Raw genomic sequence first — 16,769 nt, 5'->3', positions numbered from 1 at the left:
CCTCTTATTCTGGTTTGTTTGCAGGAATACCTACATCTGGACAAAAACTGTGTTCTAAAAGAACTCATTGAAAGGACTTCGAAGTCGCTTTTAGGACTTCGAAGTCGGTTTTTCTTTCAGCAATGAGGGATCTGTAGATAGTCAGTCACCCTGCACTCATCCATTTTGTAGGTCCAGATTTTCCCCCAGTACTGTTGCACATAGGAATTTGGTTATCGTTTCTTTAACAAACCCATTTCCTCTATAAAGGGCACTTCCAGAAGTGCCACTTAAGTGCATGGATTTGGACACATTGCAGTTATCACACTTACAGTGTAATTATTTTGCAGTGTATAAGTGCATAAAATCAACAAATTGTACACCTCAAACATACACTGTGTTATATAGGTCAATTATATCTCAGTAAAGCTGGGGAAAAAACATAGTGATTTCTGGGCAACAAATACAATGAGAAAAATGGGTGTTTTTCGAGATGGGCTGTTGTGTATATATTTGAGTTGAACAAGTGATTAGAGTCTTTTTTTTTTTTTTTTAAATCAATTTAAAGCTGTCAGGTCTAGGAAACAGGGATGCGAATGGCCACTTACTATGTGCTTACCATGTGCCACATCCCGGAGTAAATATTTTAATATCAAGTGCAGCTCGGTGTAGGGTTTCAAGCTGCTAGTTCTAGGGTTAGACTGCGCAAGTTTGAATGGAAGCTTCTGCACTGTTCCCAGGATTCAGAGAGACGAGGTGTGCATAGCAGCTATCTGTACTGGTACGATAGTGAGGACTAAGTCAATTAGCTGTTCATTATGTCTTATTCCATTTAATTCTTTGAAGTAAGCAGTGTTCCCATTGTGCATATGAAGAGACAGAGTCTGGAGTGGCCGACGTAACTTGCATAGTTTTCTAAAGTAAGTTGAAGAGGAAGAATTAAGAACCAGGGTTCTATTGGGTGTTCTGATAAAACCTCTCACCAGGAGTTACTGCCCTAGGCTGCCAGGAAAATCTGTGCTTACCCTAACATTTCTAAGTTTAGGAAAATTTTCAAAGGATCCATTTCAGCAGTCAACCATTCTTAGAGTTCTTTTCTGCAGTGGATAGTAGGTTCTCAGCTATATGGATAGGTCTATGCTTTTTCAAAATTTGTGTGTGAGGTATGAAACATACCAAATACACCAGTTCTATCAGTAACACTGCTGTGTAAATGTCATCATCTATGCAAATACCAACTTGTAATGCCAGCTTAAGGATATCATAAGGGCAGTGTTCCTTTAGCAACCAGAGGGCGGACTTAAAGGACTTTTTTTTTAACTTTTTTTTTTTTTTTTAAGATTTTATTTATTTATCTGACAGAGAGAGAGAGAGAGAGATCACAAGGCAGAGAGGCAGGCAGAGAGGTGGGGGAAAGCAGGCTCCCCGCCAAGCAGAGAGCCCGATGCGGGGCTCGATCCCAGGACCCCAAGATCATGACCCAAGCCGAAGGCAGAGGCTCAACCCTCTGAGCCACCCAGGCGCCCCTTTTTTTAAACTTTTTAACTAGGTACTATAGTTTTCATCTCTTCTTACGCCATGAATACTGAGTGATGCTGGGCACCCCCGGTACCTTGGCCACATCTGTCAGGCTGGATTTCAGTGTTGTTCAAATAGGTCTTCTAGGTGTGTGCTTCCATTGAGAACATCCTTGTTTTCATCTTTAAGGTTCATGGCTTGGTGGCCATAGTGACCAGGTGTGGCTATTGTGGGACAATGACTTAAAGTTTTATTTTGTTTTGCTTTGAGAGAGGGGGGGGGGGGACAAGGGGCAGAGAAGATGGAGACAGAGAATCTTAAGTCCAGCCCCATGTGGAACCCGATATGGGGCTCGATCTCACAACCCTGAGATCATGACATTAGCCAAAATCTCAAGTTGGACACTTAGATGACTGAGCGCCAGGCATGCCAAGGATTGGAGTTTTCATAGTGAAAGATACTAGATACTAGAACTAAAAACTCATTTACTCATGCAGGATTCTACTTTGCTGTGTTGAAATCTTAGATAAATCTGTCTTCTGTAGCCCAAAATATGGGTAGAGTTTAGCTCTTATCATAGGCTGAATCTCTTTTTCCTTTAGACGTATATATAAAGGGGAGAATGGAATGAAACTTCCGGTTCACAAATGAATAGGGGCTTAATATAAAGATAGCATAAAACAAGAAGCACTGGAACTGAGTATCACATAATTTTCATGACGGTTCACTTCCTAGTACTTAATCTAGTCCAAATATTTTCCTTCACAGCATTGCTACCTTCTGAATTACTAAGATGATTAACCATATTCTGCCGTCTGAACGTATATGTCTGCAGCAAAGGCGTAGGGTGCGTGCACCAAACCCTATGCAAATGAGAACTCACTCCAGGTCGGGGGTATGGATGGGACGCTCGCAGGAGCTCCCCATCGCCACATTGAAACCATTCTGGGTTTTCCTTTCCAGGGTTCCGCGGATTCCTACACGAGCAGGCCGTCTGACTCCGATGTCTCTTTGGAAGAGGATCGGGAAGCGATTCGGCAGGAGAGAGAACAACAAGCCGCGATCCAGCTGGAGAGAGCAAAGGTGATTCTCTGGCCCCTCTTTGATTCCAAAGCGCCTGTTGTTCAGCAGGCATCAGCTGCTCGTCCGCAGATTTCTGCCGCAGATTTCTCTGAAACAATCATTTTATGATCATCCTGATAAGGCACCAGATTGCAAGGTTCCCTGACCCATTCACCCCCTAAGAGAAGTTAGTAATGTTCCGGGGGGGGGGGGCATTTCCTGAGACCCTGACCCCTCACCCTTTGCGTTAGGTTTGGTGGCTAATTATTGGGCATCTTCCGACTTCATGGTGGTGGCTGATTTTAAGCTTGCCCCTCCCAGTGCTGGCAGAGAGCCCTGTCGGGCACTGGTTGCTCTACCTGTTCCTGACCGCACATTCTCTGGGCCATTAGCCTTCATTTCTGGCTGCACATGTTCGACTGTTGTTCTGTGGGGTCTCTGTACAGCTCCCCTTTTGGTTTCGGTCTCCTACCTCAAATTCAGCATGAAGTTTGGAGCTTTGAACAACTATTAGTATTTCAGCAAACATGAGCCATCAAAGGTGTTGCCAAAAATGGAACTTTAGATATTCCACCAGGGGCGAGCCCTACCCCCCCCCACTCCAGGAATTTCTATACCCACAGGAGGCAATAAAGAGCAAAAACTATATTTTTAAATCTTAGAACTGGAAGAGTCACTAGAAGTCTCCTGTTCTATGCCTTTCAAACTGTTTTTGTTTGTTTTAGCATAGACTCCTTTTGCCAAATGAAGTTCCATGTAAAATATAAGACGGGTTGTGGCCAGCCTCTGTTCCTTGCCCTCCAGGACAGACTCCTAAGGCATAATGATCCAGTCTTTCTAACTTTTAGAAGAAAAACTGAAGCTCAAGTGATAAGAATTCCTTCCTTTTTCTGTTTTTACAGTAAACTCATTGTACGAGCAGTAAGAGGGAAATGATGCCAGTAACGAGGCATCTTCATTCGCTGTGACACGTGCTATCTGTGCTCTGTGGGCTGGAGGGGGTGTGGGGCCGTGCTTGTGAAGGGATGGCCAGGACTCTAACCAGGGTCTTGCCTCAACTCTTGCTCCCCAGTCATGTTCTCAGCACGAATAAATGAGCCACTAACAAAACAATCCAGGATTGCAGGAACCCTGTGTTCTCACTTTAGCTAATTTTTTTTTTTTTTTTAGTTTTCTTTCAGAGTGTTTTGTGGCCTTTGTGGTCACTCAGATGGCAGCCGCAGTACTGTTAGCTTAGGCTGATGGTTTGCTTAGCCTCTGCAAGGACGCATCCACCCAAGAGCGCTTTGCTGGGGAGGAATTTGCCTAAAAAGAGTTTCGGAACGAGCTTTTGTTACCCAGGGAGAAGATGGTGCTCCTCCTTCTGGTCTGCCCCTAACTGACCTTTCTTTTTCCTGGCAGGACAAGTATTCATTTTGAGTAGGATTCCACAGGATTTCAGATCTGAGGCTATCTCAAAAAAATATTTATTTTGCTCCTGCCAACACCTTTTAATTTAAGACCTAGCTCACATTTCCTGTAACCCAAGGGGTGTCTGTTATCATTTAAAATAACAAACATAAGTTTTAGGAGTAGAGGACAAAGCAGACAGCCCCCGCCTGTCTTTCCATCCCTCCCCAGCACTTTAGAGCAGGTCTCTTGGTTTGGGATGTTCGAAAGCAGCCCAGGAGGGGGAAATGTTTGCGGTGATTGGGTTGAATCATTTTAGAGTATCGCTGCAGATTTCTCTACGCAGCCAGGAACCGTGAAACCCATTTGAGACACCTCTTTGGAAAGTGGTTTCCCTTCCTGCCTGGTACTATCAATTATCTAATTGTATTTTCCAATATGAAATATCCCACTCTGTCTCCTTCCTCCGTCCTTATGCCGTGTGTCTGCCCCCAGTCCAAGCCTGTAGCCTTTGCTGTGAAGACGAACGTGAGCTACTGTGGGGCCTTGGACGAGGATGTGCCCGTTCCGAGCACGGCCATCTCCTTCGACGCCAAGGACTTCCTCCACATTAAAGAGGTAAATGTAGGACTCTCTGCGTCCCTTAACCTGCCACTAGCCAAGAGCCGGGATCAGCTCTGAGCCAGACTGAACTGAGAGGAGCCCTGAGGAGCTGTCAGTGTGTTAGCTTATTTAATTTGCCAGGCTTTCCAAATCCATGGATTCTCACTGAATTTAGAGGACTGAGATCATTGCTTGCATGATCACTCATTGAAAACATTGGATCACCGTCATCATAGGGTGGATTTGGGACAGATCTCTGGTCCCCTGGTCACCTTCTAATCACCTTGCATGACTGCAGAACCACAGGTCTGTGGATCCCACTTAGGGGAACGTGAATTTGGCTGCATGGCATCTACCCATGGCATCTACCCATGAGGGACCATTTACAAGGGATATTGTAATTATAAACATCTCTGCTCTAATCCTGTGGACCTTGACCTTGGAGCCAACGCTTGAGAGTATAATTAATAATTAAAGTGTTAAAGCTAGGAAGAGGGCAGAGGACTTTGGGAAACAGAAAGCTTAGGGGATCAAGAGGTACAGAAAGGACTTGAGGCCTTGCAACTTGTAAGGTGGAATGATGGCACAGAAATTTTCATTTAGTCAACCTAAATTGAAATTCTACTTCATCTCAGACATTGTGCTTGGCATCGAGAGATCAGAGATGAAGGCACACATTCCCCACTGCCAGGGAGCTCTGAGTCTGGTGGAAAACACTTGCAGGTGCCTAGTTTCTGCCCAGGATGACAAGTTCTGTAGTAGTAAAATTGAATAGGTATCATGAAGAAAAAGCAGGAAGGGCCGCCGGGCTGGCCAAAGGAAAATGGGGGGTGGGGCAGGAGCTCTACAGAAATGGTGAAACCTGAGGGAGTTCAGGCTGGGTGGGTGTGGGGTTGGATCTGCTGGAAGGGACAGGCAGGACCAGTACAGCGTGGCTGGAGGGCGGGAAGTAGGGAGTAGTTCAGGGGATGAGCCAGGTCACCGAGGCAAGGGCCTGATAAGAAAGGACCTTTTTGACCCTGACAAGAAGCCTGGACTTGATCACCAGGTAGCGGGCTGGAGAGGAATTTTAAATGATGGGCAGGTGCCACGACGATTGTGTCTTAGCATACTGACTCTGATGGTCAGGGGAGTGTTGTAGAGGCTGGCCTGAGATTGCAACAGAGGCTGGAGAGAGGGAGCAGCTTGGAGGGAGAGTGAAGAGGCAGACAGACAAGACTGGGAGATTTCATATGCTGGGGGTGATACTGGGGAAAGTGAAAGAGAGAGAAAGGAAGGATGGAGAAAGGCCAGTTTTATAGCTCACCAGAAAGGGTAGAGGGTTGTGTCAGTTTTCAAAATAAAGAAGTCAGGGAAGCACTCTGGGGGTGAGAGGATGGGCGGATGAAGAAGGCAGAGAGGGGAGAAGCTTTGTTGCAAGGTAGATGTGGTTGTGAATGGGCTTTCAGGTGCACTGTGTCTGGGGTGCTGTGAAAGCCCCGTAAAGACACTTATTAGGCCTTTACCCACATAATCTGGAGGCTCGAGGAGAGGAATTGCAATTTGCTCTTCCTAAAAGCTTTGAGTTGAAAGCAAGAATGCATTCTAGCTGGGAGAAGGTAGTATAGAATGGAGGAAGTGTTTTTAAATTTTTATTTGCTTTTTTATTTTTTAAGATAGGAGAGATTTCAGCATGTTATCCGTGCTGACACGTTGAACCTAGTGAACTCTATTGGAAGGATCACTGATTGAGTGAGGGCTGAGGGGAAGGATGGTATCTGGAGGATGGGCACAAGAATGGGGCCGAGTCAGGAGTACAGGCTGGCCTGCTTTGTTCGGCACAGAAGTTCCCGATGGGGCTGGAGGCACACACTGGCAGATAGGCCTGCCCCCATGCCCCTCAAAAAAAGAGAATGGGACAGTAAAAGTGAAACCCGAAGCAGTGTGGTCAGTAAAAGCAATCACTGCACATCTCTGAAATACCTGCACTTACCCCAGTCTAAAATGAGATGCATGTGGTAAATATACAGCAGTTTTGCAAATCATTGTCTTTGAAGCCCTGCAAGCTGCATTGGTATTAGTGACACCAAGACGTATACATAGTTTTAACACTTTAGCCACTTGATAGCAAGTAGGTCAAACATCTGGATGTCTGCAGATGTCTGTCTTTGCATTGTGCCCATGTGAGCTGGGTGAAGTTCTATCTACTGTGTTCCTTTGTTCAAGTACTCCTTCAAGATACCGTTCTTGAACACTTGTGTTCAAGTTTGTGCCAGGCTGTGGCAGATGTTGTCTGATAGCTATAAACAAAGCAGACAGATTCTTTCCCCTCATGGACTGAAATTCTTGTGGGGAGACAGATCACGAACAAATAAATAATTCCAAATTGTGAATGCTTTGGGGGAAAAATGAAGCAGATGCTAAAAAATTTAAAACATAGGGATGAAGGTGTTATATATACTTTTAAATACGGGGTAATCAAACAAGGCCTTTTGAACAATGTGACCTTTAAGTAGACACCTGAAAGATGAAGAGGAGCCAACCTTAAAAAGAGCAAGAGGAGGTCTTCAAGGGAGAGGAAACACCATGTGCAAAGGGCCTGCGATAGGAGAAAAGCTTGGCATAATCAGTTAACTAGAAGAAGGCCATATGGCTATAATGCAGTGAGCCGGGGACCTAGTAGCAGGACACAGTCATAGAAGTAAGGAGGACACAGGTCAAAGAGGACCTTAAAGTGATGATGAGACTTTAGATTTTATTCTGAGTGTAATAAGAAGCCATTGAAGACTTTAAAAGCAAAGGAGTGGGATGAATTTATTATTTTTTAAAAGTCTACTCTGATTGTTGTAGAGACCATGGATTAGGGTGGGATAAGTATGGAATCAGGGAGACCATTAGAACCATTCTGGTAGAATTGAGCCAGCATGGCAGCAGCAAGATGGAAAGAAGTAGACAAATTTGAGACCTATTGCACACTTTAGTGAAGAGCAGTGGTGGTGGACCAGGTCAAGAAACTAAGAGTGAGGGAGAAATCACACATGACCAGGGAGATCAAGGTTTGTGAACTGAGCAGTGGAGATGGAGAAGACTAAGGTGGGAAAAGGACAAATGGAAGGGGACATCTCAAAGGACATATCAGGTAGAAGTTAGATATAAGAATCTGGAGCTTTGAGGAAAGGGTTGGGCCAAAGATGTCAATTTAGGTCATCAGTTTATGTGTGGCATTTAAAGCTGTGATAATGATCGATGTCACCTAAAGAGGGAGGAGAGGGAGAAGAGAAGGCAACCTGACATCAAACCTGAAGGAGTTCTATCCTGCAGAGGTGGGCTACATGAAGTGACTCAACAAATAAGGAGAGGGAACAGGAGAAACCTGAGATATAGGAGGAAAACCAGGACAGAGCGATGCGTGGCGTCAAGAGAGGAGTGTGTCCCAAAGGAGGAAGCAGTCAGCTGTGGCAAATGCTGTGACATGTCCCCTAAGATGAGCAGTGAGAAATGGACATTGGGTTGGCAACACGGTGGTGAATGGCACAGAAGTCATTGGGACAGTTGTCTGGAAGCCAAGTGAAGGGGGGTGAGGAGAGAAAGGGACTTAGGAATGTTTAGCAAGCATAGAGTATGCTTTAAGGAGGTTGACACTGACCAGGTAGTAGACTGAGGAGGATATGAAGTCAAAGGTTTTCTTTTAAAACAGGAGCTCATGGAGCATCTGCACATGCTGATACTAACAGACGGAGAGAGGGAACGGTTGGTGGGAAAGGAAAGATAGGCAAAGGAGTCTAGTTTTTGAGTAGGCAAAAAGGGTGGGATCCAGAACCCCAAGTTAGGGGGGAGGTGAGATTTTTTATAGGAAGGGGACCACTTACTCATTGTAACATGCAGAGAGAGGATGGGTGCAGACGCCCACGGTTCTTCAGAGCCTTGCTAACAGGAAGCTGGGGTAGCATCGACTTGATGATTTCCACGTTCTAAAAGTGCACATTTGCCTGGTGGGCAAGGACATGGAGCCTGAAACATGTGTCCCACCATCTGAACGGTTAAGTGGATTATCTCACCGTTTCCATCAAAAATGACCAAACCCTATTCATTAGTCGGTCACACCCATTGTTTCCAAGGAGAAGCAGAACTTTAAAAGGTAAGAGAAGCTCTCACATATTTTACGCACACCCCCTCACACCCACATTCCAGCCTTGCTGTCTGTTACTGCTTTCCTCTATGCCATCAATATTCCCATCTTGGCCTCTTCGTTGCTTTTTGGTTTATCCGTTCCTTGCTCAGTGACTTTTTCTTCAAGACCAGCAGTTTGATGTACGGAATTGAGCTAGTAATCCGGCATAGGTTAGAGTCACTTGTTTTCAGATCTTGAAATATCTGCTAAGAACACATCTTAGAAAGACAAAGGGCTAATCGTGTTAGGGAAATGGAATGAGAAGAAATGGAGCGACACTGAGGTGACCATCCCAGAACCCCTCGCTCACGCTTCTGGAGTGTTGCTCGAGGAATGCACTTCTGTAGTCTTGTCGCCTCTCTCATCTGTCATCCGGATGACTATCTCTAATGCACGGCTTTAAGCACTTTTTCAGTAATGAGAAGCTTAAACGCAGAGAAAAAACGGCAGCTCTGCTTATCACATTCACCAAATGACACGTGTGTGGAGCTCTTGGATCTATGTGGCAACTTCCGGTGGCTCAGAGAACTTTTTCATTTATGTGGAGCCAGATACTCACTGAACTCGAGCTGCTTCCTACAAGGAAGCTAAAACAGATTGGCAAGTTGCCATGAACCATTTCTAGAAGCCCTTTGAGGTCGCTTGGGTACCGTTTAATAAATGAGTGTTCCCGCAGGCTAACTTACGGTTCAGGAAGTAACTTAAACCCTAGGACACTCTGACTCATAGCCTGCTTTGTCCCCACCACGCGAAGATTTACATTCCAGACCTGTGCACCAAAGATTCTAAAAGGGCCTCCTTGCCTTTTGTTGATTCCAGAATAAACAGTTCTGTTATTTCAAGCTTGTTATCCTGAAATACAGAATGGAAAGATAGGAAAAGTCAAGACTTTGATTGTGCAAGATTTTATATTAGGTCAACTCACATTTCTTTCTTTACTTTTCTTTTCTTTTTTTAAGAATTTATTTATTTATTTGTCAGAGAGAGAGAGAGCACAAGCAGGGGAAGCAAGGGGAGTGGCAGCCTGAGGGAAAGGGAGAAGCAGGCTCCCCGCTGAGCAAGGGGAACTCCATCCCAGGACCCTGGGATCAGGACCTGAGCTGAAGGCAGATGCTAAACCCACTGAGCCGCCCAGGTGTCCCCCTCAACCCACATTCCTGAAATGCCATCTCACACTATGTACCATGCATAGCGTCGTGCAGGAGCTGTGTGCATATAAAGGCCAGAGCCCTAAGCCATACCATTTTGCTTTTGAGTATGAGGCTGATGTTGCAAATTACTCACGGCTATGCAGAGTTTCATGCTGCAGTGAGTTAATGAAACCATCCATTTCTCCTTCACAATGTGTCAGCGTCATAAATTTCACTTTTCTCTGAGCTAAGCAAAGTGTACTACATATAGTTTTTCATTTTGAAAAATAAACCAGATACTTTTTGGATCAAACAGAGAGGGAGCCTTGCCCAACACAACACTGATGAAGACAAAGTTTTTGGCACCATCTCTGGAGAATGTGAACAATAGGACTGATACCTGCTTTCTAAAAATCACCTACCTGAAACCTTCCCTTGAGGCAGGTGGCTTGGATTAAATATGCCTTCTGATCTAGGCTTTGGCAAATCCATAATTACAAATACAACTTTTCTCACCCACTAAATAGGATTGTGTTCACAGAGCCTTACCTCATACTGGTGGAAGCCTTTGCGTGGGTTAATTTTCTGATTTTACGTGTCATGGAACTTTCCATGTAAATGGAAATCCTGGTGTTCCTAGTGGACTTCAGGCCATTTGGAGATTATTTCAAAAACTCCACATATATACAATATGCTTAGCCTTTGTAAGAGTAGACTTCTTTTTTATCAGGTAATGAGATGGATCTGAATTTGTAAACCTATGTTTAGAAGATTACAGTTCTCCAATGAGAGTAGATTACAGACAATATCACAGAATCTTTACCTAAAAGCTTTTGACAATAACTGGCAGTTGAATGTATTTCATCTCAGATTTGTCTGTCTTGCTCTCCAGAGTTCCAGTTACATTAGATGCATAGTTTTCCCTCCAAAATCTCTTTCTTAAGAATTGGTTAGGGCTTCTTCATAAGGACTAAAGGAATCCAAAGGTTAGGACCCAACTTTAGTTCAGGGATTGGCAAACTGTTCTGATTCCAGCCTGAAGTTTTTTTTATAAAGAAAATGTTAACTGAAACACAGCATGCTCACTTGCTTACGAATTATCTATGGCCTTGTGCATGTGACAATAGTAGACTTAAGAAGCTGCAACAGAGACCATGAGGCCTTCAAAACCTAAAATATTTACTATCTGGGCCTTTAGGTGAAAAGTTTGCAGACTTTGGCTTTAGTCTATGGACACTTAGACATATATAACATAGTATGATATAATATAAATTGTGTTTATATGCAATATAGTATAATATAAACAGTGGCTCTTCTGGTCCTCAGAAATTAATTGATGGGATGTGAAGATAAGTGAATTACTACTGATAGCAGTTTTATATCTGCATTCCAGAAATATAACAATGATTGGTGGATAGGAAGGCTGGTGAAAGAGGGCTGTGAGATTGGCTTCATCCCTAGTCCTCTTAGACTGGAGAACATACGGATTCAGCAAGAACAAAAAAGGGGACGTTTTCACGGAGGGTAAGGCTCCTTCGTTTCTATGCACTTATTTGGGGGAGGTGGGTAAAAGAATAAGAGGATATTTTCAAGTTTGCTTATTAGCTTAAAAATGTATGCTTTCTGAGGAAGGGTACTTTCCTGGGTATGAGGTGTTTTTGAAATTGACACAGAGGAGTTTCAGAGAGTTCACTCTGAAACGCTCGAGCCTCACATCATGGGCATCAACATGAATTCCACAGTGAAGACTTTTCTGTGGCCTCAGCAAATCTTGCTTGGAAATGAAGCTCTCCTCCACGAGACTCATATGGGGCCTTTGTCAGTGCAGGTGGGAACCTGGCCTGACCTGGCATCAGGGCCCTTCCTGGTTAACTCTCACAGAGGACCCCCCCCCCCCCACCAAGTGGGCAAGGAATACAATGGTACCCATGCTACTGTCCCAGGACTAGAAACCCTTTTCTCCACTCAGAGCATATGTCATCTCTTGGTAAAGGGATGGAGACACCATCTAACTTTGGATGAATCAACCTCTAATGAACTAATGAAACAGCCACAAAAATCTCAGAGTGCTGGTGTTCGTAGGTCCCAGGGACACATGCAAAATCTGAGAAAAGAGAAATCAGAATCATACCAGATTCTCGTATACCAGAATATAAGAGCCTGCGTATATTGTGAACCTACATTGAAGCATGAATTTGACATGTGTTACCATTTTTTGAAAGGTCTAACATAGAAGCAGTTGTTTCTCTTGACTCTCAACTTCCTTTTTCTATTGGATCTTTTTCTGCTTCAGAAATTCCTCTGGTCTTTAGGGACCCTTTTGCCTTTGTCTTAAAGGGAACTTCTTAAACAGTGATAAGATCGGCCCAAAAGTAAAGTTAGCCCCACTTCTTTTTTATTTTAATTATTTTTTAATTTTTTTTAAGTGGGCTCCACACTCAGCATGGAGCCCAATGCGGGGCTTAAACTCATAACCCTGAGATCAAGACCTGAGCTGAGATCAAGAGACACTTAACTGACTGATCCATTCAGGTGCCCTAGCCTAACTTTTACAAGTTTTTTTTTTTTTTTTTTTTTTTTTTAAGATTTTATTTATTTATTTGACAGAGAGAGATCACAAGTAGGCAGAGAGGCAGGCAGAGAGAGAGAGAAGGAAGCAGGCTCCCTGCTGAGCAGAGAGCCCGATGCGGGACTCGATCCCAGGACGCTGAGATCATGACCTGAGCCGAAGGCAGCGGCTTAACCCACTGAGCCACCCAGGCGCCCCCTAGCCTAACTTTTAATTACCAATCTTTTTCCGTATATAACATGCCTACAGTATTATTAATTATTAATTCTCTTATTTCCTCATCTTGACTGTTAATCTCTATTGCTGCTCCTTAAACAAAGCAGGAACACATGTTCCTACCCCAGGACCTTTGCGCTTCCTATTTTCTTCTTACTGGGACCTTTGTCTTCATATTTCCACCAGCTCCTTCATCTGCTTCTGATCTTTGTTAAATATCACCTTTCCAGCAACCATCTTTAAAATTGTACCCATTTCCCTTCCTTTACTTCCTGTCTTTCTCCTGATTTAGTTTTCTCCTTTGCACTTATTATTTTTAGAAATACTATGTATTTAGCTGTTCATCTATTTGATAGTGATATCTCTTACTAAAATCTGTCTCTGTAAGGAAGGGATTTTGTCTTTTCCCCCACTGTTGTATTCCTGGTTTAAAACAATAGATACTCAAAAAATATTTGTTGAATGAAATAATAAATGTATTATTTATTATATAAAGGTACCATTTATATAATATAATAAACATAGTATAATAATAAATATATAGTATAAATAAATAATAAATATATACAATATATAAAATAATAATATATAATATTAATAATATTATTAAAAATATTAATAATATATTAAATAAATAAACAAAGTATAATATAAATGTGCCATTTATTACCATTTCCAAAGTTGCTATTTTATTATTATTATTGTTGTTGTTATTGTTATTATTATTTTATAATGTTATTATATACTGGGGAGCCTGGGTGGCTCAGTCAGATAAGTGTCTGACTCTTGATTTTGGCTCAGATGATGATCTTGGGGTCGTGAGATCAAGGCCAGCATTGGGAGCCTGCTTGAGATTCTCTCTCTCCCTCTGCCCCTACCCCTGCTCCTGCTCTCTCTGTCTAAAATAAATGAATATAATATTTAAAAACAATAATGTTATTATGTACTCTTGAACTAAAAGAGTAAAACCAAGAGCTCACAGACATGTTCTTCTTTTTTCTTATACTAACCCTATTAGGTGTAACTTCTATAGATAGGAAAACTAAGGCTCAAAGACATGAAATTTTATATGCCAAGGTCTCGCAACTAGTAAATGACAAAACCAGGATAAGAAATGAGATTGTTCTGACCTAGGGACCATACTCTCAAGCACAGAGGGAAGAACACTGGTGAGGTAGGAAGGTAGGCTCCCAAGGGCCACTTTGGGTTCCTGGGAAGCTTCCAAAGCCACACGAGGAGACCAATGGAACACTCTTCCATTCTAGGTCACAAATAATATTATTATATTATTGCCATCTTTTCTTAATTCTGACTCCCATATAATCACTTTTTTAAAAAGAAATGCTTCTTCTGGCTCTTAAGCTTATTTTGAGCTATGTTTGATATCCAACTGGTGTAGCCAACTGGTGACCGGTATTAGTTAAGCATTGGTTCACAGGAGTGGTTCTACCCTTGATTTTTCTGCCCAATTTCTGCACTGAAAAACTAAGAGAGATATTTTTGCAAAGTGTTTTTGGGTCTCAGTTAGTTCCCCACCTTCTCTGAGAAATAGGTCAAAGAAAACATTTGGACAGATTCTCGAAGTTCTTCTCCAAAGCAGGATTTGATGTGCTTTGAATTATTTAGTAGGATTTAGGCCAAAGAAAGCTTTGTACTCTCAAGTTCTATTTGTAAGGAATCTGGGGAATGAGTCCTAAGTTCCTTTTCTATATCCTAGGAAATCCAGTGGAAACTCTTCTTCAAGTCTTGGAGAAATGGTATCAGGGACATTTCGAGCAACACCCACATCAACAGGTGAGGGTTTTGGTTTAACTCTTTTTAATGGAACGCTTTTCTTTCTTAGTATTTGAACATAGAGAAAGTATTTTTACCAATTTGGAAATGATTTTGAGTCTTGATTTAAAAGAGTCTTCTACTTAATATTTCATTGCTCATTTGCTTTCTATAGTAATTTGATTCTATTTAAAGGGTACTTATGATACTAAAAATTCAGATCATTATAATCTAATTTTGAAAAATCTTATTTACCCCCCAGAGCCAGTAACTGTCCATTGTGCAATTTAATCTGAAGGAAGTTCATTATTCCACCCAAGAACCCAACAGCCATTAAGATGGTGAAGGCCAATTAAAAAGGAAAAAAAAAAAGTTGTAGACTCTCAAGAAAATGCTCTGTTCCTGTCTTCACGGGGAACTTTAGGATGGTGCAGCCTGGGTTTTAGAGATTGGGAGGTTTGAAGCAGAGAATGGGCCTGGACGACCTCATTTCTATTTGGACAGCAGATAACCAAGCCCTGGAATTAATGGAAATGAAGGGACAGTGGTGACCCAGGCAGGAGTTGTTACATATTTAGTAATTAGGGAGGTATTCAAGCAGGTAGAATTTTTTTTCTACCACATTCCCTGACTCCTGTAGTCAGATTGATGCTGGCCCAGAATTGATGCTGCATTAGGGCATCTGGTATCACCAACTCAAAAGGAGAAGTTCAAGGTCCATCCTGGCCTACCATAACTGCAGTGCACGTGATTGGCTCTGGGGTGTGGATCCTTCCTGATCTCCCATTCTCTGAACCAAACTAGGTCTCTGGTTGTCCCCAAATGGACTGGACCTTCTTGGATGACCACAAAACTAGTTGAATCAGATATCAAAATATTTTGCCTCATCCCCATTTGTTGGACATTTAGGTCATTGCAGCTTTGCACTATTACAACAAGAAAGAACAGGAATAACTGGTTATAAATTTATTTGAAATTAACAACAACATAGTAGGAAAAATGTGTCAATATCCTAGAAAGTGGGCAGAAAATTTACAAACATATAAATGACTGCAAAATTTTCTCATGGTTCATCAAAATGACAAATCCAAAAATAGCTAGTGATTGAAATGAGGATCATTTTTACCCAAATTGTTATTCTTAGTTCCTTTTTATGAAATTTTATTTGTCCACGTTGTTCTCAGCTACAGTGTGCTGTGTCCAGCAGGGAACATCCTACGGCCCATGGCTGGCCCAGAAATTCCGGTGTTGTTATGAAGTCCACCGTCCACACCCAACATGAAATCAGGATATGAGATCATTTGTACAAGAAGGAAATTGTCTCATTTATCCTCATTTTTCTTCAAAATTGTCTTGTCCAGAATTAAATAATAGAGTAGTGCTCTGCAGAGTGGGTAATTGCAAGATGATGAGAATTATAGGGACAAATCGGTACATTCTTCCATCTTTTAAAATCATGTACTATCATTTACAGAGATTACGTATTTTGATATGGCTCTCATTGTTGTCTTTTAGCAAAACAGAAGCAAAAAGTGGTAAGTTGTGTTTCCTTTTTAAATCTATTGCTAAGGTTTCTATCCATACATGCTTGCAATGCTCCATTTCAGTGACCCAAATGGCTATAGAATAAGGGATGAGCCTCCTTGGTGGGGACCTGTGGTAACCATTTCTCGTTTGACCTGAGAATTATGAATGCTGTGGCTGTTAAGGAGGTGTGCTGAGCCTTACCTTGTCACACCTGTCAAATCATCTTTTTCAGACGGAGCACATTCCTCCTTACGATGTTGTGCCATCCATGCGTCCCGTGGTGTTGGTGGGGCCGTCACTGAAGGGTTATGAGGTACAATTACCAGTCTGTTATGCTTCAGTTGTTGATCAAGACACTAGGAGACAGCTGTTGGGCGCTTGACCCTCCAGGGTCTGCTCACATAATGGTACTGAAGGAGGCAGCTCCCCTCATGTGAAGACGGGTGGTGCAGTGTGGGGCTTTTGTGACCCTTCGCTCTTGCTTCCTTCTCTGGCACACTTCTCACCTTATATGTACCTTTTTGTTTAGAAATATATCCCTTAAAATGTCTATAATGGACAGTTCTGGTCAGCTGTTTGCCCTGCATTAAATTCAAAGTGAAGGAAATTATCTGTCTCAACCATTCCCATTACTGTTAGAAATAACCAATTATGGGGGCACCTGGCTGGCTCAATGGTAGGGCATGCAACTCTTGATCTCAGGGTCATGAGTTCAAGCCCCATGTTGGGCATAGAGCTTACTTTAAAAAAATAAAAAACAAAGAAATAATGGAGTATAAAAATCACAAGAGAACATGTGCTAGCAAACCTAAACCCCTAAAGCACCAACAAATCTCACCTTGCTGGGTGTTCA

The 16,769-nt window shown here is 42.5% G+C and overlaps 1 protein-coding gene across 5 annotated transcripts in view; it reads left to right on the top strand.

The window, feature by feature from the left end:
• CACNB4 (calcium voltage-gated channel auxiliary subunit beta 4) overlaps window positions 1-16,769 on the top strand; it is a 244,849-nt gene that overhangs the window by 194,252 nt on the left and 33,828 nt on the right. For 4 of the 5 annotated variants that reach the window (XM_032355576.1, XM_032355577.1, XM_032355579.1 and 1 more), the window contains 6 exons: window positions 2,461-2,580; window positions 4,444-4,566; window positions 11,225-11,355; window positions 14,334-14,410; window positions 15,905-15,924; window positions 16,149-16,229. In XM_032355576.1, the coding sequence (XP_032211467.1) occupies window positions 2,461-2,580; window positions 4,444-4,566; window positions 11,225-11,355; window positions 14,334-14,410; window positions 15,905-15,924; window positions 16,149-16,229 (552 nt within the window). Of the gene's footprint in view, window positions 1-2,275; window positions 2,345-2,460; window positions 2,581-4,443; window positions 4,567-11,224; window positions 11,356-14,333; window positions 14,411-15,904; window positions 15,925-16,148; window positions 16,230-16,769 lie in introns of those variants that run through there. The other variant, XM_032355578.1, reaches the window with a different exon arrangement.

This window comes from Mustela erminea, chromosome 8, assembly GCF_009829155.1.
Source record: "Mustela erminea isolate mMusErm1 chromosome 8, mMusErm1.Pri, whole genome shotgun sequence".
Taxonomy (NCBI): Eukaryota; Metazoa; Chordata; class Mammalia; order Carnivora; family Mustelidae; genus Mustela; species Mustela erminea.
The sequence above is the reverse complement of the archived record's forward strand: the minus strand, read 5'-3'. Positions and strand labels throughout refer to the sequence as shown.